The sequence below is a fragment of the Phascolarctos cinereus genome, unplaced genomic scaffold, assembly GCF_003287225.1.
Source record: "Phascolarctos cinereus isolate Bilbo 61053 unplaced genomic scaffold, phaCin_HiC Scaffold_2;HRSCAF=192, whole genome shotgun sequence".
Lineage (NCBI taxonomy): Eukaryota > Metazoa > Chordata > Mammalia > Diprotodontia > Phascolarctidae > Phascolarctos > Phascolarctos cinereus.
The window spans coordinates 313,586,171-313,613,421 of NW_027555625.1; the positions used below are offsets into that span (position 1 = coordinate 313,586,171).

Here is a 27,251-nt window from a genome sequence, read left to right on the forward strand (position 1 = left end):
CCCCCGCCTTTTTATTTTTACAAGCAGTTTTTTATCCCTTCTATTGCCTCCCCAATATTCAGTTGGGGAGTGGGGACTAAGCCCACACAAACTTGCATAGACCAGCAAAGTAATTCTCACATTGGCCATGTTAAAAAAATGCATGTTTTTTTCTAGATTTTAAGTCTATCTCCTCTCTGGCAGAAGGTGGGTGATTGGATTCATTGTCAGTCCTGATTTATCAAAGACTTTTAAAGCTGTTTTACTATATAATGTTGTCATTGTGTTGGTTGTCTCCTAGTTGTGCTCACTTCACTCTGCATCATTTCATGAAGGTCTCCCTAGTATCCTCTGAAATTGTCCATTTCATTTACTTTGTATAGCACAGTAATATTCCATTACATTCATGGACCACAGTTTGTTTAGGCATTCCCCAAGAGATGGGTTTCCAGGTTGGGGGCTACTTTGAAAAGAGCTGCTATAAAGCTTTTTGTACACATGGTTCTTTTTCTTTCTTTGATCTCTTTGGGTAGAGGCCTAGTAATCGTTTATTTGGGTTAAAGAGTATGTATTCTCAGTATAGTACCTTTGGGCACATAGTTCCAAATAACTTTCCAGAATGACTAAACTATGCATAGCTCCACTTTCAGTGCTCTTATTGTGCCATGATTTACAGGTTGCAGTGGGGACAAAGTGGAAAAGAATAGTGTGTGGGAAGATAAATAAAAACCATAAGCTTAAAGGAAAAGAAAAAGTAGGTGCTAATATTGATAATGATAATAATGGTAACCTCCAGGAAAGCCCTACTGTGATTCCCAAGGCCTCCCCAGCTGGGCCTGGGCTCTCAAAGTCTATGCCAGCCAGCAGTGCCAAAGCTCTGCCAGAGCCAAAGCTGAAAAGGTTTTGAGTACAAGCCCCAGAGAAAACTCTTGTCTGCACCAACATTGTGATGCTGATCTTCAGAAGGTTGGCCACCAGGGGCTAAATTGTTTCCACCACAGCAATCCATGAAACAATCTGTTTAAGGCAGGAAGGTATTATAATCTATCAGAAGGAATACCCACAGTGGGTCTTGGAAGCATAGTAAGTCACACGTTCTTTTATCACTTTGCAGTTTATAAAGCATTTTTCCTGACAAAAGTATTGCAAGGTAGGGAACATAGGTACTAAGGAAACTTAGGCTCAGAGAATTCATGTGACTTGCCTGTGGTCATGAATTGATAAATGGCAGCCTTGAATCTAGGTCTTCGGACTTGAGATCCAGTGGTCTTGTGACTAGTCTCCACTGCTGCTCTAAAATAGAAAGTGGACACAGCTTGGACTGGGTGAAGTAAGCTATAGGAGAGTAAAAGATTCTTGAGTTCTTGCTTCTAGATAACTGTGAATTGAGCCACTCCTTGTTTCTGCTGAAGAAGTGGGTTTGTTTATGATCAAACAAGAGATAGCATTATTAGATGCAAAATGGATAATTTTGATTATGTTAAAATGGTTTCGCACAAACAAAACTAATGCAGCCAAGATTAGAAGGAAAGCAGAAAGCTGGGAAACAATTTTTACAGCAAGTGTCTCTGACAAAGGCTTCATTTCTCAAATATGTAGAAGTGAGTCAAATTTATAAGAACGCAAGTCATTCCCCAATTGATAAATATCCAAAGGATATGAATGGGCAGTTTTCAGATGAAAAAATCAAAGCTATCTATTGATTAGAGAAATGCAAATTAAAACAACTCTGAAGTATCACCTCACACCTATCAGGTTGACACATATGCCAGAAAAGGAAAATGATAAATGTTGGAGGGGATGTGGGAAAACTGGGACACTAATGCAGTGTTGGTGGAGTTGTGAACTGATCTAACTGTTCTGGAGAACAATTTGGAACTCTGCTCAAAGGCAACCAAACTGTGCATACCCTTTGACCCAGCAATACCACTACTAGGTCAATCTCTCAAAGACATCCAAAAAATGGAGAAAAGATCTATTTGTACAAAAATATTTATAGCAGCTCTTTTTGTGGTGGCTAAGAATTAGAAATTGAGGGGAATGCCCATCAACTGTGGAATGGCTGAACAAATTGTGGTATATGAATGGAATGGAATACTGTTGTGCCAAAAGAAATGATGAGCAGCAGGTGGGCTTCAGAAAAACCTGGAAAGACTTGTTTGGACCGATGCTGAGTGAAATGAGCAGAACCAGGAGAATGTTGTTTTCACAGCCTAATATGGGAATATGTTTTACATGGTTGCACATATATAACCTATTTCAAATTGCTAACTGTTTTAGGGAGGGAGGTGGTGAGGGAGGAAAAAAATTTGGAACTCAAATTTTTGAAAAATTGAATGTTAAAAATTGTCTTTAAGGGGCAGCTAGGTGGTGCAGTGGATAGAGCAACGGCTCTGGAGTCAGGAGGACCTGAGTTCAAATCCGGCCTCAGACACATGATACTCACTAGCTGTGTGACCCTGGGCAAGTAACTTAACCCCAATTGCCTCACCAAAAAAAAAAAAATAGACCTCCAATCTCTCTAGGGACAGCTAGGTGGCACAGTGAGGGGCAGCTAGGTGGCACAGTGGATAGAGCACTGGACCTGAGTTCAAATCTGGCCTCAGACACACAACACTTAACTAGCTGTGTGACCCTGGGCAAGTCACTTAACCCCATTGCCTAGCCAAAAAGAAAAAAAAAGAAATAAAAATTGTGTTTGCATGTAATATTGGGGGGGGGAAATTAAATATATATTTTTGTGAGTTTGAAAGTGAAAAGAAAAGGATACCTCTAGTATCCACATCAGCACAGAGAGAAGGAGGCATTCAATAGAAATCATTTCTGCTGTGGGTGAATTCAGTGTTTCAACTTCTTCTCTTCCCTTGTGTTTTTCTTAAAAGGATTGCTTTGAGTGTCTAAATGAGAATTTGGGGAGGCACTTGAGCCTCTGTGCCTCAAAAGGACTTATTTAGGTATTCACACAGTCTAAGCCTCCAGCAAAAATCCTCTTTCCTTATCTAGTAATAGTAATAATAATAATAACAGCAATAATAAGTTAGCATTTAAGGTTGCAGAGCACTTTATATCTATTATCTCATTTGATCTCTACAAGAAGCCTGGGAGGTAGGTGCTGTTATTATCTCCATTTTACACACAAGGAAATTGAGGCACACTTGCTCAGGTCACTTACTTGCACAGCTAATAAGTGTCTGAGTCTGCATTTGAACTCAGGTCTTCCCCACTCTAGGTCTGTCACCCTGTCCCTTCTGTCAGGCTGCCTCATTAAGATAGCAATAGTTCTAGTCCCAACAGCACTGAAGCCCATTATGTGATAAATATTATATAATAGCTGATGTTTACGTAGCACTTACTATGTGCTCAGTACTTTACAAATATTTCATTTGATCCTCATAACCACCCTGGGAGATAGGTGCTATTATTATCCTCATTTTACAGATGAAAAAACTGAGGCACACAGATGTTAAGTGACTTGCCCAGGATTACACATCTAGTAATTGTCTGGTTTTGAGCTTAGGTCTTTATGGTTCCAGGCCTGGTGTTCTATCCACTACTCCACCTTTCTGTTAATATTACATCCAAAATGGGTACTGGGATTCACAGGAAATTTTGAAAGAATCTTTTCCATGATTAATATAAATCTGTCTTCAAGAATGGTATGTTTGTGGACAGGGCATCATCATCATCTTTTCTCAGGTCTTCATTGCAGGATCTCTGGCTTTATCTCTGTAGATTGTGTTGTATCGAGAGCAAGAAGTCCTTGACTGTGAGTGTGATATGGCCTCTGTTCACCACCTCTTGTCCCAGATCCCTCAGGACTTGCCCTATGAAACCCTGATCAGTAGAGCAGGAGATCTCTTTGTTCAGTTTCCTCCATCTGAGCTTGCCAGAGAGGTAGCTCAGCAGCAGGCTGAGAGGTGAGTGAATCCACGGCACTTAGATGATGATCTGGAAGTATTTCCTGGACAGAATAGTACTGAAAAAAGGATGTCTTTGGAAATTTTGGTTCCAGAGACCTGGACATGGATAGGATTCCTATTTTAGATTTCACAGGTCCTTTTAAGGGAAAAATGTACAAAAGCCATCCTTCCATTTTGCCCATTACACACATTCTCATGTCCATCACTTTTCTTTGCAGAACAGCAGCCTCTACCTTTAAAGACTTTGAGCTGGCATCTGCCCAGCAAAGGCCAGACATGGTGTTGCGGCAGCGCTTTCGAGGGTTCTTGCAGCCTGAAGATCGGACAAAAAATATCCTGACCAAACCAAGGACCAATCGCTTTGTGAAGCTGGCAGTGATGGGGCTGACAGTGGCTCTGGGAGCAGCTGCTTTAGCAGTGGTGAAGAGTGCACTTGAGTGGGCCCCTAAATTTCAACTACAGCTATTTCCCTGACAACTGGGGAGGAGGCTCCTGTTATTTTAAATTAAGCTTCTCACCCTTCCATGGGAAGATTGAGAGGAAGTCAGCATTCCTTTATTAAAAGGGTTTATGTCAAGGGTTTTCTATCCCCACCACCCTACCTACCCTGTCCATGATTTGCCTTTGCTTCAGGGGCTAATGGAAGGGTCCACCCAACACCAAGGGCTTTTTAAGGCCATGGTATTAAACCTCTTTATCTCTTTGGTCATTAAGCAGTGGGTTTCTAATTGGGCAGATGTCTGCCATCTTCCCTTATGACAGGGGAATTGAGTTACTTTAACTCCCTTTTGTCTTTGGAGCTCATGTGGACTGAGCTCAACTGAATTATGGGAGACCAGTAGTAACCTGAGCCACTGCAAGCCTCCTGTCCTTACTGTGGGGGCTTCTCTTGCCTCTTCCTTTTTATACAAGGGAAGAAGGAACCATCACAGTAGTTGAATGGTTGGAAGAAGGATGAGCAAAAGCCAGGGAGGGTCTGTAGGTATTCAGAGAACAGAGAAAGTAATTAAACGGAACTGTTTGTAAGGTCCTGATAATCCATTGGCTACCATACTTTTTTCCAAGTTCACTTTCTGAGGTCTCTGATCAATGAAGCTTTGACATGACCCAGTTAGCCAAGGATTCATGTTAATTTTTTCCATCTTCCCAGTGCAGTTAGTTGAGAAATAGACAGGTATGAAATAGGTCACTGGGCAAATCCTACCTATTCCCAGCCCAGGGATCCCTTGGGCACATCCTGTCAAGCATAAATGGGTAATGATTTTTTGGATTCAGTTCTGAGTTGATCTTCTCTTCTCTTTGTTCCTCTGCCCCCCAGGGCCCCTGAGCCACATGGATGGTGCATAAGAGCCATCGTTATTACTATTTTTTTGAATATACATATAAACCTGCTTTACTAATGTTCTTTGTCCATGGAAAAAAAGCTACAGCTACTACTTAGGAGGGTGAACGTGAGGCCCTGAAAACTACTTGCCATCAAGTGGTTTTGTATGTCAACCCAAATTAATATTTGTAAACGGTCTAAACCTCCACAAAACCCACTGAGACTGTCATGTCTTGGGCTTTTCTCTGGTCCCTCCATCCCACACACTACCTCTTTATCACTTCATGGGTTCAGTTCTGTCTTTCCCCCAGGCAGTTTCTTATTTTGTAGGGAATATTGCTAGACATGGGCTGTTCCTTCAGGAGGGGCAAATTGCAGTCTCTGTGGAGCTCAGCAGGATCCTGGAGGGACCAAACCCACGTTCCCATACTTGGGTCACGAGACGTGGGGGAAGCAGGTTTAAATTCATCAGTCCCTTTAGAAAGTGGCTTTTCCAATACCCAAAGTCAGGCTTATTTTAAACCTGACTCTGGCTAGAAAAAAAAAGTGCCTTTTCTGCTTCTTTAGAGAAACTGGGGTGTCAGATGTTAAAGAGCCACTCAGCTGTCTTCCTCTAAATCTTTCCCGTCTCTTCTGCACGGTTCTCTTTAACAGGTATTTTGTTACAAGTGAAGGTTTCAGATGCACTTCCCCTAGTGAATCCTGCTTTCACTCCTTTCTCACCCAGAAACCTTTGCCTAGTCTGACCACATGGTGGGCATGAGATGGGTGATTTATTTTTTTGGCAGGAGCCTTCCCAAAGGGTAGGCAGGGTGTCAAACATTGAATTTTCACTAAGCACTTTAAAACTAAGAGAAACTCTGAAGCAGGGTGAAGGGAGGATCCTGTGAAATCCTTCTTAAGGTTTGACAAGAATGGCCAAACAGGTGATGAGAATCATCCCCAGGGGCTTAGGGGCAGTCTAGCTTTAAGTTGGTTGCATTCTGTGGAGCCATCCTGATGATTTGGATGACCAAGGAAACTCCTTCCCAAGTGAAGAGAGTGGAACCCCGTCAGGTTATGATGTCAGCGTGAGGGAGGACTGGCTGCATATTAGGCTTTTGCTGCAGGAAGACTGATCTCTTTTAATAAGCTGAAGGTGCTCATTAATAGGGAACAGGTGTAGTCAGGATCCTAAAATCGTATCAGTCCCTTCACCCAACCCGCAGTCTTCCTGAAAGCAAAATAAACTAGCTTCTCTCTTACCCTGATGGAAAAAAGGAAGGAAAATTCACTTGCCTTGCTCCTTTGTTGAGGCTGAGGATGTCCTTTTGCCAACGAGGAAAAAACTCATACTCTCCTATCTTCAGGTGATTTACTTATTCTGTAAAGAATATATACGTGTAAATACAATTTGTACAGATCCCTGTATGAAATAAACAGCCATGTGTGGTTACTAAACAGTCTCAGCCTCTTCTGTCAGCTTATTCCCTGTTGTCCCTCCTTTCTGGATGGACCAGATCAGCAATTCAGGTTACTTCTGTCAATCAATAAACATTTATTTTAGGCCTGTTATGTTCCAGGCCCTATGCTAATCACTAGGGGTACAAAAAGAGTTAGAAGAACCCCTGCCCTCGAGGAGCTTACAGTCTAATGGGGAGGCAATATGCAAACAAAGCAATGAATTGGAAGTAATTAATGGAAGACACTAAAATTAAGAGGAATTGGGGAAGGCTTCCTGTAGAAGAAGATAGGATTCTGTCTGGTTCTTGAAGCCAAGGAGGAGGTGGGGAGAGCATACCAGGCACGCAGGACAGCCAGAGAGAATGCCCAGAGCCAAGAGATAGAGTGCCTTATTTATGGAATGGCCAGGAGGCCAGTGTCTCTAGACTGAAGAGTACCTGTTGGGGAGTAAGGTATTAGAAGACTGGAAAGGTAGAAGGGGTCTAGGTTATAAAGGGCCTTGAATGGTAAACAGCATTTTGTATTTGCTCCTGGAGATGATAGGGAGCCATTGGCGTTTAAGTAGGGGGGGGTGACATAGTTGGAACTGCACTTTAGGAAAATCACTAATGGCTAAATGGAGGATGGACTGGAGTGGGGAGAGGCATGGGGCAAGCAGACGTGCCAGCCACTATCGCAGTAATCCAGTGTGAAGTGTTGAGGGCCTGTATCAGTGTAGTGGTAGTGTCAGAGGAGAGAGGTGGCAAAGGTGAAATTGACAGGCCTTGACAGCAGCTTGGTTGCTGGAGTTGAGAGATGGTGAGGAATCCAGAGTGACTCCTAGCTTGTGAGCCTGAGGGACTGAAAGGATGGTTTTGCCCTCTGCAGTCATGGGGAAAGGAGCTGGGGGGTAGGGCAGGGTTTAGGGAGAAATTTCTGTTTTATACATGTTGAGTTTGAGATGTCTGAAAGGCAGTTGGAAATTTGAGATTACAGGTCAGCAGAGAGGTTGGAGCAGGATAGGTAGATTTGAGAATCATCGGTGTAGAAATGGTAATTCAATCCATGGGAGCTGATGAGATCACCAAGCAAAGAAGTATAAAAGGAGAAGAGGGCCCAGGACAGAGCCCTGAGGGACACCTATGGGTTAAAAAGCATGATCTGGAAGAAGATCCAGAAAAGGAGACAGGAGTGAGACCCAGGAGAGAACGATGTCCTGAAAACCTGGAGACAAGTATCAAGGTGGAGGGAGCGCTCAGCAGTGTCAAAGGTAAGGAAAGCCCATTGGATTTGGCAAGTGAGAGATCATTAGTAACTTTGGAGAGATCAGTTTTGGTGGAATGATAGGGCCAGAAGCCAGCTTGCACTGGAGGTTTTCCATATCCCATCTGGGAAATGCATCTGGGTTTGCAGCCTCTTATGTTGCTTCCCGTAGGGAAGTGACCAGTCTTCTGACCAGTATAGCTGGACCATGCCAAATCAGATGTAGCTCCTTGATTTGCCATGAGATCTCTAACAAAAGCTGCATAATGCTCTAGCTACATCCTTCCTATTTCTGCAGTTTGATAGCTATCTATTCATGGATAGACAACTACCTATATAACTCCTAGCTGTACTATCTGGGGGAAGGGCATGGGATTGTTAATGGTTAAGTAGTCACAGGCCCTGAAGCTTATGGGATTGGTTACATGCATCAGCACTGTTGAGAGTAGTCCTCTAAAAGCCCTCCTGCCTACATTTTAACCTCCAGTTGGCAGCAGGCAGGAGCCCAGGGCTTAGCAGTAAGCCTTTGCCCTAGAGCTGCTTCATTTGGGAAGAGGAGAGCAGCTCTAGCATGAGCTTTGTATTAATACTGTCTGCCCAAGCCAGGAACATGGAAGGAAAGAGTTGCTAAAGAAACCCAAACTTGCCCCTTGAGACGGCTTGTCATTGCTTCAAAGCAGGGGTTCTTGGATCTGGGGCCTACGAACTTGTTTTTAAAAATGTTGTGGTAATTCTTTCAATGTAATTGTAACCTTTTATAATCCCATATATTTTTATGCATTTCAAAAAGTCCCGAGGAAGGGGTACATGGGCCTCGTCAGATTGCCAAAGGGACCTACAGTGTACTGATGGGTAGAGCCAACGCTTTAGAGCCAGAAACTAGAAACTCCCATTCCTAATCATGCCCTGTGCCTCTGGCCTCCTTTGGGGCCCTTTAAGCTAGTCTCTCACGGCAGAAACAAAGGTCTGTACAAATCTTGGCTCTGCGACTTAACAAGCCATGTGACATTGGGCAAGGCGCTTGGCCTCTCTCTGGGCTTGTTTTCTCATCTGTAAAATAAGGATAATGAGCCAGGAGGCAGATAATCCTGCCCGCCTCACAGGGCAGTTGGTTAGGATTAAACAAGGTATTGTAAAATGCTTTGTAAGTAGTAAAGCAACGTAGAAATATTAGATATTTGTATTATTCCATCCTTTTCTCCCCTCCTACCTTCCATAACTTGTACCTTGGAATACCCTAATTCCAGGCTTCTAAAGGCTAAATTATTCAGTGTATGTTTTATGAAGTCTTCAGCTGGGGCTTTAGATTAGTTTTGTCTCCTGGCTGCCAACTGGGAGGGTAGAGCAGCCGGGTGGCTCAAAGAATAGAGCACTGGGACCCGGAGTCAGGAAAAGCCTGAGTTCAAAAGCAACCTCAGACACTGGCTGTGTGACCCTGAACAAGTCACTTAACTTCTTTTTGCCTCAGTTTTGACATCTGTGAAATGGAGACAATAATAGCACCTACCTCCCAAGATTATTGTAAGATAATAATTGTAATGCACTTAACACAGTGCCTGGCACGTAGTAAGTGCTGTACATATGTTAGCCGTTATGATCACAGTTGGATGTTGAATGGTGACATCTTAGAGCAGATGAGCTTGCTTGTAGGCTTACCTAGTGTTTACTTGTTTTTCAAGATAGTGGCTAAATACAAATCTCTGCAATATTTCTGACCAGTAGTTAACAGCATCTGCTTGAAGACCGCCAGGGAGAGGGAACCCATTTTCTTATGAGGCAGCTCATTAAATTAGTATGAGAAAATTTTTTTCCTTATGTTGAGTCAAAATCTGCCTCTGGAATTTTTACCTATAATTTGTCCTGTTCTGTCCTCTGGGGCCAAGAAGAATGAGTCTAAACCCTCTTCTGAATTGTGAAGCTTTTTAAATAGTTAAGGACAACCATCTCCACCACCCCACCCTTAACCCCTCTCCGTCTCCCTCCCCCCTCTCCCCTATCCCCAAGACCACTTTTCTCATTTTAAGGATCTCAGGTTCCTTCCCCTAATTTTCATGTCACTTCATCATACTAGTTTCCTTCTGAATGTTACTAGATTGTAAATTACCTCTCTAAAATGTAGTACCCGGAACTGAACACAATAATCCATATGGGTTCAAATCAGGACAGAGTAGAATATGCCCATCACTTCCCTTGTTCTGGACACCACTCTGCTATTAAAGCAGCTTAAGAGTGTGTTAACTTTTTTTGGCCATCACACTGCGTGTTCATTGAGTTTGGAATTTTTGACTGTTTTTTTCACACGAACTGTTTTCCAGCCTTGTCTCCCCCAAAAGTTCCCTTTTCATTCTGTGAAGAACGACAGAGTTGGTTCTCAACCTGTAATCTAGACTCAAGAGGTTCCATATTAGTCCTAAAGTGGGAAGAAAATCGAACAATATCAAAAGTACTGCTTTCAGAATCTATCCAAACAACTTTCTCAGTAAGAATCGTTACTCACAAATATAGCTGTATAGTTTCAAAGCACTTTTTCCTCATAACAACCCTATGAAGTAGGTAATGTATTATTTAGCCCCATTTTGCAGATGGGTAAACTGAGGCACAAAGTGACTTGCCCAAGATCAGTAAGCCAGTTAGCGCTATAACTGGGACTTGAACCTCTATTTCTACTGAACCATATCACCCAAGTTTAAAGGTAGGCCTTAAGAGATTGTAGATTTAGAACTGGAAGGGACCTTAAAGGTCATTAAGTCCAACTCCCTTGTTTTAAAGCTTAGGATACAGAGGCAGAAAGAAATTGTGACTTGCCCATAGTCACACTCTGAGACAGGATTGGAACCCAGATCTTTCCAGTGCCAAGTCCAGCATCCTATACACTGCACCATACTACCTCCGAACGGCTACTGTCAGAAGAGAGTTATAAATCTATGTCTCCAGTGACACTTTCAGTCAAGCCCCTCATTTTACAGAGGAAGAAACTGAGGCTGACCGAAGGTGAGTACCACAACTTAGGTCATACAACCAATTAGTGGGAAAGTGGGGTATTAGATATGACATTGCCTTAAAGCTACATATTGGCACATGTATCTCTGTGTGTGATTCATTAATGTGGCTTGGGAAGCTAGCTAGGGTTTAAGCAGACCTCTCTGCCTACAACAAAAGGGGAAACTGTCCATCCAAGTTGGAGGTCCATACACTTTTCCCTATGGCAAGTTTCCCCATATTAGCAAATAGAGTCATGGTCAAAATCAATAGGACATATTCTTTTTGCTGATTCCATACATTTGCATTAACACATTGCTGTCTCTGGTAATTAAGGGCAGTCTGTTCACTTCCAGAACTGAAATACAACTGTAAAGCAACAGAAACCATTTGGTATTGGTTAAAAAATAGAAGCAGATTAATGGACCAGACTAGACAGAGGAGACTCAGAAGTAATGGAATTCAATAGCCCAGTCTTTGATAAAGCAGAAAACAAGGTAAATACTCCCTATTTGATAAAAACTGTTGGGAAAACTGGAAAGCAGTCTGGCAGAAATTGGACTTAGACCAACACCTTACACTGTATTTCACAGTATATTCTAAATAGACATTTACTTAAGGTCATGCTTTAAAAAAAAATTAGAAGAGAAGCAGATCACATATCTCTCATGTGTGCAGGTAGGAGATGTGTTCTTAACCAAACAAGGGATAGAGGCAAATTGCAAAAGATCAAAACAAAACAAAAAACCATGGTTTTAATAAAATTTTCACAAACAAGATTAATGAAGTTAGGATAAAAAAGGAAATAATAGAATGGGGGAAAATCTTTGTATCAAATTTCTCTGATAGGGTTTAGTATATAAGCTGTATAAACAATTAACATTATACATAAAATATGTATATATATATATATAAATATAACATTGTATATAAAAGCCATTCCCCAATAAATAAATGGTGGAAAGATGAATGAACAGTCCTCAAAAGAAAAATTACAAACTATTAACCATAGAAAAGAATGCTCCAAATCACTAATACTAATAAAAATTAAAAATCAAACCCTGAGGTTTCACCTTAAACTCTTCAAATTGACAAAGATGGCAGTAGTTAATGTTGGAGGGATTGTAGGAAAGTAAGCACCCTAGTGTGTTGTTGGTAGGGCTGTGAATCAGTACAAGCAATTTGGGTTATACAAGTAAAGTAGCCAAAATGTCCACACTCTCTGTTTTTGTTTTTGTTTTAGGCAGTTGGGGTTAAGTGACTTGCTCAGGGTCACACAGCTAGTAAGTGTCAAGTGTTTGGTCTGAGGTCGGAATTGAACTCAGGTCTTCCTGACTCCACAGCCAGTGCTGTATCCACTGCGCCACCTAGCTGCCCCTTTGTCCACACTCTCTGATCCAGGGATTCCATCACTAGGCTTATAGGTCAAGGAAGCCATTGATAAAAAAAAAAAAGTTTCCTTATCTACCAAAATATTCATAAGCAGTACCTTTTTTTTTTTAGGTCACTGGCATCTTCACAATGAACATTTATTCCTTACATCCTGATTTCTTTTTTTAAGTTTTCAACATTCACTTTTATAAGATTTTGAGTTCCAAATTTTTTTTCTCCCTCTCTCCCCTTCCCCTTCCCCAAGATGGCAAGCAATCTGATATAGGCTATACATGTGCAATCATATTAAACATTTCCACACTAGTCATGCATAAGCAATACTTTTTGTGATAGCAAAGAACTGGAAATAAGGTGGATGCCCATCAACCAGAAAATGGCTAACCAAATTGTGGTACGTGAGTGTAATGGAATATTACTGTGTTGTAAGAAGTGACAAATGAGATGAATAGAGAACAGCATGGAAGGATCTGTATGAACTGATGCAGAGTGAAGTAAGCAGAGCTGTTGAAACAGTAATGCATGATGACTACAGCAATGTAAATGGACAGAACAACCACATTCACACACACACACACACACACACACACACACACACACAACAAACAACAACAACAACAACAACAACAACCCAAGTGGATATAAAAAGATTATAAAGAGCAAGTATGACTTGAAAGGAGAAATGTGAGAAACTACCCCCTCCCTTTGAAGAGGCGGGAGGGCCACAGGTGTCGGACATTGTACATATTTTCATAGGTTTTTTTAATATATTGATCAGTTATGCTGATTTCTCTCCTCTTTTTCTTAGTTTGTCTTTCAAAAGTAATGTTATATGAGATGGCTGTCTGGCAGAGGTGAGGGGAATAGTGGGGGAAATCACAGTAATGTAAAAAAAAAAGGGATCAATAAAAAAATTATTCTTTTTAAAAAAGGAGTTGGCTGTTTTCCTTGAATGTCCTGCCTTAGAACAAGAGCACTGATAAATAGGCTATGGCATGGGAGAAAGCTGAAAAGCACTGCTCTGGTTTCATGGCCTCAATCTTCTCTGTGCCTCTTAGATGTCACACTAAACACAGCTTGTGGTCCTGTTTGAAAAGTCCTGGGTCTGCCAGCCTGGCGCCCTGGGGTCCAAGATCAGTTCTTCCACAAACCAGCCCGAGGACTCTGAGCAAATTATTTCCCCTCCTTAGGTCTGTTTCCTTCTCTGTGAAATGGCTATAATGATATTTGCAAAACTAATCTCATTAGGTAGTTGTTAGATAAACACAACAGAAAAGTGAAACAGCGTTACTTTTTTCCCCAGTGTCTCTAAGTTTAAAAAAAAAAAAAGGAGGCAGGACAGGCCTAAAGCTGGACCTAGCACTGTTAAGTCTGGAGGAGGGTGAAAGACAGGAGCAGCTGGCACAGGAATGCACTCTGATGTCAACCAGGGACGCTTGCTTTCACTCTCTGGTTTTGTTTCTTCTTTTTTTCCCCCACCAGCCCTTGTGGTTCAGCCGCATCCCCTTCCTCCTTCATAAAACGTGGCAGTTTTCTGCTTCTGCTCTAAGCTCGTAATTACCACTTCTCCAGCCATGATCTGGTTTGGAAATTCCCATGTGATGTATCATAGCAGAGTTGATAGAACCCAGAAAAGAGCACCCCTAATGTTTTATGTGATCTTTCCTCCAAGTCTTCATGTCCAAAGCTGAAGACAGCATGACTTCAGGGAAAACCACCCCCTACCTGTTCCCTGGGGCCCAGAATTCCAGTAACAGGATGAAACCTTTTATTGCAAGATTCCTTCATTGCCGCTGTAGAATCATACTCATCTCTACAGTGAGAGGCAGTGGATAATTATGAACCCACGTGGGATCAGGAAGACTCCGAGTCACTTACTGGGTTTGTCTGGCCTCTGGAGCCTCAGACAATTTATCCACTATATTTTGGTTAGGATGTGATCTCAGCTGGTGGATGGAGTTCCCACATTTGAAGTACTGATGCATTTAGATAGCGCTCTGGTTCACAGAGCGCAAAAGCAGAGCTCCCCAGTATTTATTATCCCCATTTACAGGAAAGAAAGCTGAGGTTTAGAGGTTAAATTGTTTGTCCTGGAGCAAACAGCTTTGCCAGAGTTCAACTTGAACCCCAAAAGATTATTGACTTTTGCCATCCCACTGTTTCCTCCTGCCTTTCTAAGCGTAGGGTGGTCGGTTGAATGAATAAGTGAGCAATCAATCAGTCGGAGAGAAGAGTGATGGAATTCTTCATGAAGTATAAACGTGATTGATTTCAGAGCCTTTCCCGAGAGGAAGGAGCTGGGCAGAAAGGGTAGGGTAGAGGGCAGCAGTGGGGAAAGACAGGCAGGTCATCTTTTTTCTTCTCCTGCTTGCCCTGGGGTTGGCCTTGCTGGTGTCTCTGATGGCAGCATGTGGACATCAGCAAGAGATGGGGGTTCCCTAGTTGCCCTTATCAGTAACGAGAGCACGCGCAGAAGGAATCGGTGAAGGCAGGGATGCAGATCTTTCCTCCTCCTTCCCTGGATTTCCGCCCGTACCAGGGCCAGTTGAGGACCGGAAGTGCTGAAAGTTGGACTTTGAATTGCCTGGGACCTGGTAGATCTTTAATTGCCATGCTAAGAGAGGGTTTTTAAACACATCTGTAGCTCTGGGGGCCAGAACGGGGAGCAGTGGGCTCGCAGCCTGCTGGGCAAATCTCGCCTTGGCTGTTCAGGGGGTGAGCTGTGTCTGTGGAGGGACTCTCTCTTCTTTCTCTCTTCCCCTTTCTCCGTCTCTCCTTTCCTCTCTCCCCATGTTCCTCTCTTCCATCTCCTTCCCTCTTTTTCTCCTCTCTCCTCCTCCTTCCTTCCCTCCTCGCACACCGTCTTTCCTCCTCTATCTACCATTCTATCTAGAGAAAAAATGAGAGATTCCAGCAGACCTTGGAGAAGAATACTCCAGACCTTTTAATCTGCTCATGAATTACTTTATTTTTAAAAACTTTATTTGTGTATCAAAATATGTCATAGTTTACTTATTTTATGATTTCACTGCATTCTTTCTTAAAATTTCTATTGAAATATTTTTATATCACCAGTTTTCCCCCTCCCCCTCCCAGAGAACCATTGCATTATTTTTTAAATCATAATTTTATTCATATATTTTGTTTCTGAGAGGTGGAGTGAGATAATGCTTTAAGGGCTGGTCTCAGGCTGAAAGAATCGGCTTCAAGTGTGACCGCACCACATACTGGCTGGATGTATGACCCTGGGCAAGTCACTTCCTCTCGGTGCCTTAGGCAATTCTCTAAAATTCTAAACTGCAGATTAAGTGATAATCTACATAGGTTGAGAAAGGTCCTCACCAGGGCACCTTACACAGGAAATCACAGGTTCAGTTTAAAAGGGAAAAAAGGGTTTGGTTTGTTTTTGCACCACTTTTTCTCAATAGCTACCGTTCCAAAAAGCCAACTCTTGTTTAACAGAGACATAGATTTAAAAAGAAAAAGAGGGGAAAGTGGTGCAGTCTGGAAAACTAAGGGGGGGGGGAGTGCCCATCAATTTGGGAATGGCTGAACAAGTTATGGCAAAAATATTTATGTGACTGTAAAAAAATGACAATAGGAATAGTTGAGAAGAGACCAGGAAAGACTTGGAGGAACCGAGGCAGCGGGAAAGGGGCAGAACCAGAAGAACAAGTGATTCAGTAACACCACCAGCAGAGACTGGTAACTTTGAAAGCTGTAAGAATTACGATCAATGCAATGACCAATGGATGACGAAGTAAATTTATGATCCGCTTCCTGGTAGAGGGAGGATGGGCTCAGGTTGTACAATGAGGCCAATATTTAAGGAGAGAGTCTGTATGGGGATTTGTTTTCCTTACCTATGCATATCTGTGTGAAGAGTTTTGTTTCTCTTTTTTGCAATTTGTGGGAGTGAGTGGGTAGGAGGAAGGTGAAGCCAAAAGGAAAGAAAAAACAGAGCAACTCACACAAGTTTATGTGATATTCCCCAATTTGTGCAAAGAAGGGAATGATTTTTCCCTACTTCTTCTGGGGCCCAACTAGGCCATAATTACAGCATGCAGCTTCGATTATTTTTCTTTCCATTTCTATTGTTGTCATTGTCTATATGATTTTCCTGCTTTTGTCTGCATCACTCTACAATAGTTCAGATGAGTTTTTCCATGCTTCTCTGAATTCTTCATATGCCTAACTTCTTAAGATGAATATACCATAACTTGTTTAGCCATCCCCCAATGGATGGGAATCTACTTTGCTTGTCGATCTTTACAGCCACCAAAAATGCCTCTATGAATTTTTGGGTGTATTTGGGTCCTTTCTGTCTTTGACATTTGGTGACCCATTTTAATCTACCATCTGGGGTGCTGTGAGGGAGTACATGCCAACATTCTATGACTAATATTCAGGGCCTTTGGGAGAGAATATGCTCAACTCAGCTGACACTTTCATTCCCTTGGTGAAAGTAAAGTTTGGAATTTAGTTAGCGATGTAAGGCTTGCCGTTAGGTTGTTGATGGTTGTTGTTTGGCCTTTGTTTTCGAAGAGGACCAATGACATCACAGGTGATGTCTTGACTTGTGAGTGGACTGGATTTAAGTGAGGCAGAGCTGCACAACGTGTCAGCCTCACTCCCTCTTCCAGAGTCGTCCAAGTCCTGTGACAAGACAAAAGTCAGGACATCTGGTGATGGTCTGGGATGCAGCGGATAACCTTGGCATCTTCGATGTCTGACCAAGCCCTAAGTGCTCCACAGTGCCTGCTTCAGCCGCCTTTGTGGCCACTGGAACGAATTGTTCACATCTACCCATTTCACCAGGGGAAGTCTTCACACGCTTGGGGTAGACACCCCACTATCTCACCTACAGGTTTGAAGTCAGTCGGTTACCCTCCACCTGGGTTAGCCTGTCTGTCAAGACAGGTGTGCGACCACTGCTCGTGCTCCAGCTTCTTGGAGCTACAGGTGAGAGCTGTGTGAAGGTGGACCCCAAAGGTGGATGAGCAGCCCTGAAAAGGGCTTGGCAAACCCTCACACCAGAGGCAGTAGTCCTCCTGAACACCCCACACACAGAGATGGCTGACCTGAGTATTGTTGGCTGTTTTATTTTTTATATTTTTGGGGGACCAGAATAGTGATTTCCATGGTATAGGGAACTCCCTCTATCAATGCAGGTGGCATTCACTCTGCAACTGATAGGTTAAAATAAATGGCTAGCCCATAGTTACCAACTCATACTAATTACTACACATGATGCCTCTCATGGAGTTTTAATACTCTGATTTTTAAAAGACTATTTCTTATAGCAAGGATAATTGACACTATAATGGCAGTCTGTTCTCCTTAGGCGTCACACACAAGGTGGGTGGAGAAGTCAAAATAATGGGAAATGACACATGAGCTTCACTTGGGGCAGCCCCACTCACACACTACTTTATGTGTAAGGTATACTCTCTTTACCCCACCATTACATGTGAGTATTCATTTTCACACTACACTAGAAATTACTCCACATAACAAGAACCAGCTGAAGGAACTATTTAGCCCAGAGGAGAGAGACTAGGGGGAGGGGGTGGAAAGTGCCCATATCTATCTTTAAGCATTTTGAAGTAATGTCTTGTGGAAGAGGGCAAGCTAGGTGGCACAGTAGATAGAGCGCTGGGCTTGGAATCAGGAAGACATGTTCATGAGTTCAAATCCGGCCTCAGGCACTCACCAGCTGTGCTACCCCGGGCAACTCACTTAACCCCGTTTGCCTCAGTTCCTCATCTGGGGAAGGAAATGGCAAACCACTGCAGTATCTTTGTCAAGAAGAGTCGGATGTGAGTGAAAATGATTCAACAACCACAACTTGTAGGAGAGGGCAGAATAAGAAGCAAGGGGTAGGAGGCAAATTTCAACTTCATATGAAGAAAAAGTGTTCGAGCTGTCTAAAAGTTCAGTGGGCTACTTTGGGAGGTAGTGAGTTCTCTGTTAGTCTTTAAGTACAATCTGACCACTTGTCAGAGATACTATGGTCAGGGAAGATTCTTGCTTCTTAGAATATTTTTTTAAAAATTCAGAAGCTTATGGAAGTGAATGTTGAAAACTAAAACTAAATTAATTCATTTAAAAAAGAATATCACAAACAAACCATTGTGCTATGTTAATATCAGCTATTATAATAGACAAGCAATGATCAGAGCAAAACATACTCCCTTTGGTAATTCAGCCAGACCCTGGGAGGGAGAGAAAGTGTAATGTAGAAAAGGCAAGTGCCTAGATGCACCTATGCTGTTAATTTGCTCTGGGATCATGATCAATGCACTTCTTTTGTTCAACGTGGCCCCAAAGGGCAGGAGTAGGGATGGGATGGAAGAAGTTGCGTTGAGGTATATTTAGGGTTAAGTTTTAAAAAAAAAACCTTCTTGACCATTAGAGGTATTTCCAGGGGTTGCCCTACATGAGCTGGCACATATCACTTAAAGATGACAGCTTCCTGTTCCCCAAAGAAAACTTTAATGTGAACACACAGGTCCAAGGTGCTTTACCCCAGGCAGAGGACACCTCTCTTCCCTCAGTAGTCCAGGGGCCCAGTACATGTGAGGAGCCTCCCACTCAACTGTGGGCTGGTCTATAAACCCTGGCAGCAGGGAAAAAGGAAAAAATCCTCTGTGCCTGGTACAAGGTAACGATGCCCTGTGAGCTCCAGGCATATAGGTGGGAGATGGCCAGCCTATGGGTGACTCTGTCCTGGCTGGGAAGTGTGTAGGTGATTAAGGCTCAGGGTGGATAGCCTCAATGTTGTTGGCTACCCAGAGCATGGTTAAAGCCAAGAGCCAGGCAATGGTAGCGATAGCAGCAGAGAGGGGGACTGGAGGTCTGTTCTGCTGAAGGCTGGCCAAAAGTTGCCAAAGAAACAAAGGCACTGCAATGAACTCACACCTTGAAGAGTCACTGGGGACCCTTGTGGCTCCTCCCCAGTGATGGCCTTTTGGTAGCACAGGAAAGCAATAGTTTCCCATGCCAAGCCTCCCCAGGAATCACATCCGCATCATCCCTGATCTATGCCAGGATGGTAAGCCCTTCTAGGGGCCTGTGGTGCTGGGCAGATGGGACGTGAGGGCTGGGGATGTCTGCTGGGAAGGTCAGTTCCCCGAGGGCTGCTTTTGCCCTGATGGCCTGGGTGGCTGTGCTGTCATGGCCAGGATCTGCTCTGTGCCTCCTCAGGGGCTCCTCAGTGGCAGTTCTGACAGCTGGGGTGGCAGGGGATTCCATTCAGCCGGCAGCGGCAGCCCCCACTGGTATCCCCAACGCCCTGATTAGCAGAGGGTAGAGAGAACTTTAGGGAGATGACCACGCTAGAAAGGAGGGACAGGAATGAGCAAGGGCATGACAAGGTGACTTTGTCTCAAGGACTCACCCAGGGATGCTGCTGAGAGACAGGGGCTCTGTACAACACAGCGCTTGCTGAAAGCCAGCTGAGTACAGACCCCCTCAAGGCCCACCCACTCCAAGGGCCTATTAGTCTTAGAAACAAGGGCATACCCGCTTCAAAGGTCAATCAGATGTGGACTTCCTGGGATATAAGTTCTGCAAGGGTCATATGGGCATACCTGGCCTCCCCAGCACTCTCCCCACCAGGTTCCTGGGCCCTTGGAAGCCCCTTTCCCTGCCCCCCAGGGCCCAGGACTCACTCCAGGGCCCCAGCGTGGCCCTTTGGTAACCCAGCAGATCTCTGTGTGGCAGACTGTGCAACGGATCCAGTCACAGCCATCCTTCTTCTGCACCACAATCTGGCACTGAGGGCAGTGCATGGCCTCGCCCTGCTGCAGCATCAGCTACAGGCAATCAGAGTAACAGAGAGTCCAGTTGTTAAGGTCACCAGCTGGCTGAAAACAATGGCTCACTCTTCTATGGTGTGTCACCCAAAGTGCTTCTCTCACAATGGCCCTGTGAGGTCAGGTTATACAAGCACTACCAGAGTCAGAACCAGAAATGCTACATCCCTCTGAGAAGCCACCCCAGAACACGGCCCGGCTGAGTCAGCTGGGGGAAGGGACCGGGGAGTAGAAGTGGGAAGATAATGGACAGACCTCTGGGCCAGATCAGCTGACCCCCACGAGCCTCAGATCCTATCACCACGATGCAAGAGCTAGGGAGGCTGCCACAGTGACAGGGAATAGGGTGGGACCACGGCAGGGAGAAATTCATCTGGGGTGAGGGCGAAGGAGAAGGAAGTGCTCCACCTGGTATCTTACCCTTTTAGTAATTTTTGCTAAACTAGGAGCTGAGCTCAGTTGTTTCTACCTGTTGAAGAGATACAGCCACTAAATTTTGATCCCCTAGGCCAAAGCTCTGATCACCCTGCCCTAGTTGTGAGTCTGATGATTATGTTCTCCATTTTCCACATAAGGAAAATGAGGTCCAGAAATGGAAAGTGACCTAGCCAGGGTCACATTGAGAGTCAGTGGCAGTGTAGACTAGAAGCCAGCCACGTCTCCTGATTTCCAGTCCCAGGGGTCTCCACTAGGCTGCCAGGAATTCCATTGCTTACAGAAGGCACAGGCACCCACAGCTCCACCTTCTGCTGACTAGTCATATCTAGCTCTTTGTCTGGAAAATGAGGGTAGTGGACATTTCTAGCGCTTCTTCCCTCACTGGCCTGGTCTTCCTCGTCCCTCTCACTGCCAGGTTCGTGTCCATCCTTTATGGCTCAGATCACAGCCATTTCCTCCATGAAGGCTTCTGTGATCCCTTCTTCCTTCAGCCTCTCAGGCCTCTCTGGATGACCTAGGCCTCTATCACGAAGCCTAACTGGTATCCTAATTATGCATGTACATAGTTCATTCTCCTCTACTTGATTTCATACTCATGGAGAACAAGGATTGTAACTATATCTTTCTTAGCTCCAAGCACAGGACCCCACACAAAGCTTCATAAGACTGCAGGATGTAAATCTAGAAGAAAGCTCAGCTCTCATGAGGCAGCTGGGTGGTACAGTGGGCAGAGTGTTAGATCTAGAGTCAAGAAGTCCAGGGTTCAAATCCAGCTTCAGACACTTGTTAGCTGTGTGACCATGGGCAAGTCATTTAACCACTCTCTACCTTAGTTTCCTCATCCATAAAATGAGGACAGTAACAGCACCTTCCTCTCAGGCTCGTTGTGAGGATTAAATGAGATAATATTTGGAAAGCGCTTGATAAACATTTGAAGTGCTGCTAAATGTTAGCTATTATTATCATCTAGTCCAACCATTTCATTTTAGAGATGGGGAAAATGAGGCTCAGAAAGGAGAAGCAGGGGCAGCTAGGTGGCCCAGTGGATAGAGCTCTGGCCTCGGAGTCAGGAGGACCTGAGTTCAAATCTGACCTCAAACACTTGACACGTACAAGCTGTGCGACCCTGGGCAAGTCACTTAACCCCACTGCCTAGCCAAAAAAAGCAAAAAGAAAAAAAAAAAAAGAAAAAGAAAGGAGAAGCAGATTGTTCAAGGTCAGCCAGATTGTGTGGCATCACGTTCACAGAGTTACCATTAGAACCCAAGTCTTTTGACTCTAAACGCAATGCCCTTTCCCCTATGTCACCTATGTTTTTAATGAATTAATTTTAATTCCTACCTCCCCTCCTTTGCTCATGCTATTCCTCTCACCAGTTTTATTAGCCCCAGCTCCCTCGTTTGTCACATATCGAACACCAGAGTTCAAGCCCTGGTTATGATGTGAACATGGTGCAAATCATTTCATTTCTCTGAACCTTACTTTTCTCATCTACGAAATGAGGATCCTTATACTACCCACCCCACAAGGCAGTTGTGAGGACAGTGCTTTGTAAGCCTTAAAGCACTTTCAGAAATGCGGGCCTTAATTATTATTACCCAGAGCCTTCCCACCCTCCAAGGCCAAGTTCAAATTCCACTTCTTCCCTGAATGGGAATCATTGCATTTTAGAACCAGAAAGGACTTGGGAGACCATTTAGTATAACCCTCTCCTGATACAGATGGAAAAACTGGCCTGGAGAGGGGAAGACTCTTAGAATGTCAGAGCTGAGAGGCCTGAACAGATAACTTGCTCTGGGCCCATCCGCGCCCTCACCTTGAGCATCTCTGTGGTTTGCCGGGCAGCTACATCATTCTGTGCCCTCAGAGCGAGGTCATCCTGGTACTCCTTGCAGTTCATATTCTCATGAATGGCCTGTGGGAGGAGGGGAGCATCGATCAGAGTGGGCTCCTGGAAGCTGGCCTGCTTCTCCTTCTGGTCTGACATCCTAGCTCTCTGACCTCCGCAGGACGTTCTGCTGAGTGGGAAAAGCCTTGGGGCTGGGACGCTCCCCTAGCTGTAACCCGTATGCTGTGGCCAGCTGGACACCTCCAGTGGCCCAGCTCCTACCAGCGGCTCTTTTTTCAGATCTCTTCCAACACAACTTCCTCTGTCAGAGAGTTCATTCCTCAAGGGCCCTGGGCACCCCCAGCCATGATGTACAGCTTCTCAGGCTTATTAACCAAGGGTTATTAAGCTTTTCGTGTATCATGAACCCCATTTGGGCAGTCTGGTGAAGCCTTTCTCAGAATGTTGCTAAATGCATAAAATAAAATCCCACGGGATTACAAGGAAACAAATTATTTTGAAATAGTTAACCAAGATATTTTCAAAACAAGGTCACAGCACCCAGGTTGAGAACCCCTGCCCTAGAGCTGTGGGGGTGGCATTGTTTCACTGATACCAGCTAAAAGAACCACTTGTCTTGCTGGCTCTCACAGTAACTGCCCCATGTGTATCTGTAATGGTAAACTATGGGGTCTGGGCTTCTTCTGGGCCATGGCCGTGGGCCTCACTTCATCCTGTCCCTCTGCCCTCCTTCCCCTTAACTCTGGGCTTCAGCTCCTCCAATTATGAAATGGATTCTGGTTACATGAAGATGAAGCTTCTGAGCTTTTTTTCCCCTTCCCACTCCCCGAACATAGGAGGGATGAACTGGGTAATCCAGCCTCCCTTTAACAGTCCCCTGAATGGGCACAGGCAGGGGAGGTGGCTGGCAGGCATCAGGACAGGATTAGGTCTGGGGATGTTGGAGCTTGGGCGTGTTGGCTCGAAGGATCGTCTGAGCCCTCCCCGGCTGGATGCGGGATGTGGGGGTGGGGTGGGGATCCTGACCTTGCAGAGCAGACAGTTGATGTGGCCGCACACAGGACAAGTGAATTCGTTGACATCATCCTCAAAGAAGCACCAGCCTCGGCAGTCATTGGTCTTACAGTGATAGCTGAAGGCACTTCTGTTCTCGGCAATGGAGATGCCCAGGTCCAGGAAACGCTGATAGTCCTCCGGGCTCAGGAGCTACCATCACAACTGACCCTCACTGGGGGGGGACCCCTGCCCCGGACACCTTCCCTCTGCCTCTTCCTAGCATCGTCTCAACAGTAACCCATCCGGGAAGCCCTCCCAGATTAACTCCACCCACCTCTGAGGTCTCCATTAATCTGTAACTTGACATTTCAATCCAGTCCCAATGGCTTCCCCAGGAGAGAGGGCATCCCCATCCTGGGAGCTATTCCAGTGAAGGCTGGATGGCTACTTGTCAGGAATATCGTAAGAATCACAGGAACACAGAAGGAGCCTTAAAAGGCCATCTAACCTGACCCTCTGCCCCTGCCTTACAGATGACAAAACTGAAGCCCAGAGAATTGAAGTGATTTGCCCAAATAGCAGGCAGCAGAGCCCGAATTTAAGTAAGCCTAGGTCTTAAATCCTTTCCAAATCCACGGCTCCTTTCACCATACACCTAGGAGAAAGCCTTCTACAGTTAGACCCTGGACATCACCTCCTGACCAGATGATCTCTGAGTTCCCTCCTGGCTCTGAGATTCTACTAGCCTAGGATACCTTCCTTCCCCTCTCTGAATATTATTCACTCAAGACCCAGCTTGGGATATCGCTCCTCCAGGGAGTCTTCCCTGACCACCTGTTTCCAGTGACCTCTCCTCCCCCTGAGCTCCCACAGCCTGACTATGAATCATCCACTTTTAGCTCTTAATTGGACTCTGTCCTCCTGTGTGTGTCTTGTCTCCCTAAGGACAAGGGAGAGGTCTAGCTCTTTGCTCTCTCTCTATTCAGGGCTCTAATCACAACTAATTGATCAGGCAGTAGTATCACAGTTAATAAAAACCGTAATAATGAGGATAGCTAACATTTCTATAAGGCTAAGTACGCGCTAGGCACTGTGCTAAGCATTTTACAAACATCTCATTCAATCCTTACAAAAACCCTGAGAAGCAGATGCTATTATTATCCCTATTTTATAGGTGAGGAGGCTGAGACACAGAGGTTAAGTGACTTGCCCAAGGCCACACAGCTACTGTCTGAGGTTGGATTTGAACTCGGGCTTTCCAGACTCCAGGCCGGGCGCTTTATCCCTGGCACCACCAGCTGCCACAGAGAGAGGTGGTGAGTTCCCCACAGTCCCTGGTCTCTCCCTCATCTTCAGCCCTGGAGGTGCCCCCCAGACCTTACCGCTCGGATCTCGCGCTCCTGCAGCTTCCCTGGGCAGGAGTAAGTGTCATCAATGTAGGGGCACGCCACCTCAGCCTCCTGGCTATTCCGGATTGTGCCCTCAAGGCATTCCCTGGCAAAGGAGTGGGGGAGGAGGAGGGACAAGGTTGGCCTGGAAGTTTAAAGAAAGGCAGTGTGGCCTAGTAGAAAGCCTTCTGCAGTTAGACTCTGGATGCCTGGGGCAAATCCCTGATCTGATGAGTCAGGACAAGACAATTAATTAGTACTTATCTGGACAAAACGAATAATAATGAAAATAATAGCTAAACAAACAGTGCATTTAGGTGTGCAAAGTACTTTAGAAATATCTCTTTGATCCTCACAGCCTCTCAGGGACGTAGGCACTGTTATTATCCCCAATTCACAGATGAGAAAATTGAGACCTAGGGAGGTTAAGCGACCTGCCAAGGATTACACAGTGTCAGAGGCAGGATTCAAACCCAAGACTCGGTGACTCCAAGGCCAATACCTCTGTCACTACACTATATTACTAAGCCTCAGTGCTCACATCAGTAAAATGGAGATAATACTTGAAACATCTACCTCGTCCAATTGTTATGGAGAAAGCACTTTGTAAACTCAAGGTTCTACAGCAACGTGAGTTGTTATTATTGTTATTATAAGGCACTAGGGATGTTTAGCCTGTAGAAGAGAAAATTTAAGCAGACTATGACTGCTATCTTCCAATGGCTTCAATCCAGAATGAAGAACCAGAGGGAATGGGAGGGAAAGTTACAGGGAAGAAGTGTGAGGTTTGATATAAATAAAAACTTCCTGCTAATTAGAGCTATTCCAGAGTAGACTTCCTCTCTAAGCAGTGAGCTCACCATCAATAGAGGTATGAGACCACTTGTCAAGGATGTTGTAGGAGGGGTTCCTGCTCAGGCATCAATAGCTCTAGGTGACCTTTGGTCCCTTCCACCTGAGATTCTGGGATTCTGGGAGCCAGGGCAGAGTAGTACCACCCCCCCCCCACACACACACACACTCTGCTCCAACCCCTCAGGCTCCTGGACTGGATTGGGGACAACCCTCTTCCTCCCAGGCCCAGGCCTGGGCGTGGCCATCAGCAGGGAATAGCCCATGCCAGCCTGGGGCAGGGTAGGGGCAAGGGAGCCAGACCGTACTTGCAGAAGGAGTGAAGGCACTCTCGAAGGACAACTCCCTCGCCAGGCCCCAGGGACAAGTAGCAGATGGGACATTCCACTGCCTCCATGCTCAGCACGAGGCTCCGCTGGTCCAGCTGCAGGAGCTGAAGGTAGTTCCCCTCCTGCTGCTTCTGCTTCCTCTGAGCAAATGAGAGAAAGGAGTCATATCGAGAGAGAGCTAAGGTTCCTGGGAAGGAGCAGGATCACCTGGGAGTTGGCATGGGCTCATTATGCATCTGTCAGATCAGACTAGCCTCATTTCGTTGTTATTTAACTAAGTTTTTTATTGATATCTTTTGTTCTCACGCAGCCTACATTACCCCTTTACATCCCACTCTCTCCCCTTCCCAGACTAATTTCTTTTGTCAGGATTATAAGATTGCTAGACAAAGAAGACTTGGGAATAGAGAAAATCAGACCAGGAGGCCAAAAAGAGAGCTTTGGAAAGATCCCCCACCTACGCAAATATTTACAGCAGCACTTATTGTGACAACAAAGAACTAGAAGGAAGGTGGGTGCCCAAGGACTGGAGGATGGCTGAACAAATCATGGTATATGGATGTGATGGAATATTATTGCCCTATGAGAAGTGATGGCTATGAAGGATGCAGAGGGACTTGGGAAAGCTGGTATGATCTGCTGCAGAGCAAACCTCTCCATCACAACCACAACAATGCAAACAGAACGGCACTAAAATAATCAAAACTAAATGCCATGAAACAATTTTGATAACCAAGCTTGGCCCCAGCCACAGCACCCACCCCTCTTGTTTGCAGAGGTAGGGCACTATGGATATGGAATACTCTGTACAATATCAGACATTTCTGATGGGTTCATTAGTTTTGATGAAATTTCCCTCCTCTTTCTTATTCTTTATTATAAGAGATGACTATCTGGAAAGAGGGGTAGGATAGAGATGTTTTGGGAAATGGAGGCAACATAAAAACAAAAGATATCAACTCAATTATTTTTAAAAAATAAAACAATCTACACAAACACCACAATAACATAATGAAAAATATCACCAAAAAGACATGAGATGTTGGTGATGTGAAAACAAAAGATATCAATATAAATTGATTAAAAAAACCCCACCATAACTATGAAACAGTTCATATATGTAAATATGTATATATATATATATATATATAGAGAGAGAGAGAGAGAGAGAGAGAGAGAGAGAGTGAGAGTGAGAGTGAGAGAGAGAGAGAGAGAGAGAGAGAGAGAGAGAGAGAGAGAGAGAGTCAGAGTCCTTTTTGTTGTTCTTTGTATACTGAAAGGTTCACTCTTTGGTGATTAAGCTCAG

General features: G+C 44.5%; 2 protein-coding genes across 11 annotated transcripts in view; one reads left to right on the top strand and one right to left on the bottom strand.

Annotated features, from left to right (window-relative positions):
- Positions 1-6,663, top strand: part of TBC1D20 (TBC1 domain family member 20) — a 40,336-nt gene extending 33,673 nt beyond the window's left edge. Inside the window, exons 7-8 of one of the 2 annotated variants that reach the window (XM_020990677.2) lie at positions 3,712-3,896; positions 4,123-4,234. In XM_020990677.2, the coding sequence (XP_020846336.1) occupies positions 3,712-3,896; positions 4,123-4,138 (201 nt within the window). In that variant the 3' untranslated portion in view covers positions 4,139-4,234. Of the gene's footprint in view, positions 1-3,711; positions 3,897-4,117 lie in introns of both variants that reach the window. The other variant, XM_020990676.2, reaches the window with a different exon arrangement.
- The window catches only part of RBCK1 (RANBP2-type and C3HC4-type zinc finger containing 1), a 46,488-nt gene that overhangs the window by 4,894 nt on the left and 14,343 nt on the right, over positions 1-27,251 (bottom strand). For 5 of the 9 annotated variants that reach the window (XM_020990672.2, XM_020990670.2, XM_020990673.2 and 2 more), the window contains 6 exons: positions 25,925-26,085; positions 24,759-24,870; positions 23,407-23,586; positions 22,348-22,446; positions 19,950-20,093; positions 18,749-19,570 (listed from right to left, as the gene is read on the bottom strand). In XM_020990672.2, the coding sequence (XP_020846331.1) occupies positions 19,490-19,570; positions 19,950-20,093; positions 22,348-22,446; positions 23,407-23,586; positions 24,759-24,870; positions 25,925-26,085 (777 nt within the window). In that variant the 3' untranslated portion in view covers positions 18,749-19,489. Of the gene's footprint in view, positions 1-1,183; positions 1,273-6,501; positions 6,587-18,748; positions 19,571-19,949; positions 20,094-22,347; positions 22,447-23,406; positions 23,587-24,758; positions 24,871-25,924; positions 26,086-27,251 lie in introns of those variants that run through there. The other 4 variants (XR_013484785.1, XR_013484784.1, XR_013484787.1 and 1 more) reach the window with 3 other exon arrangements.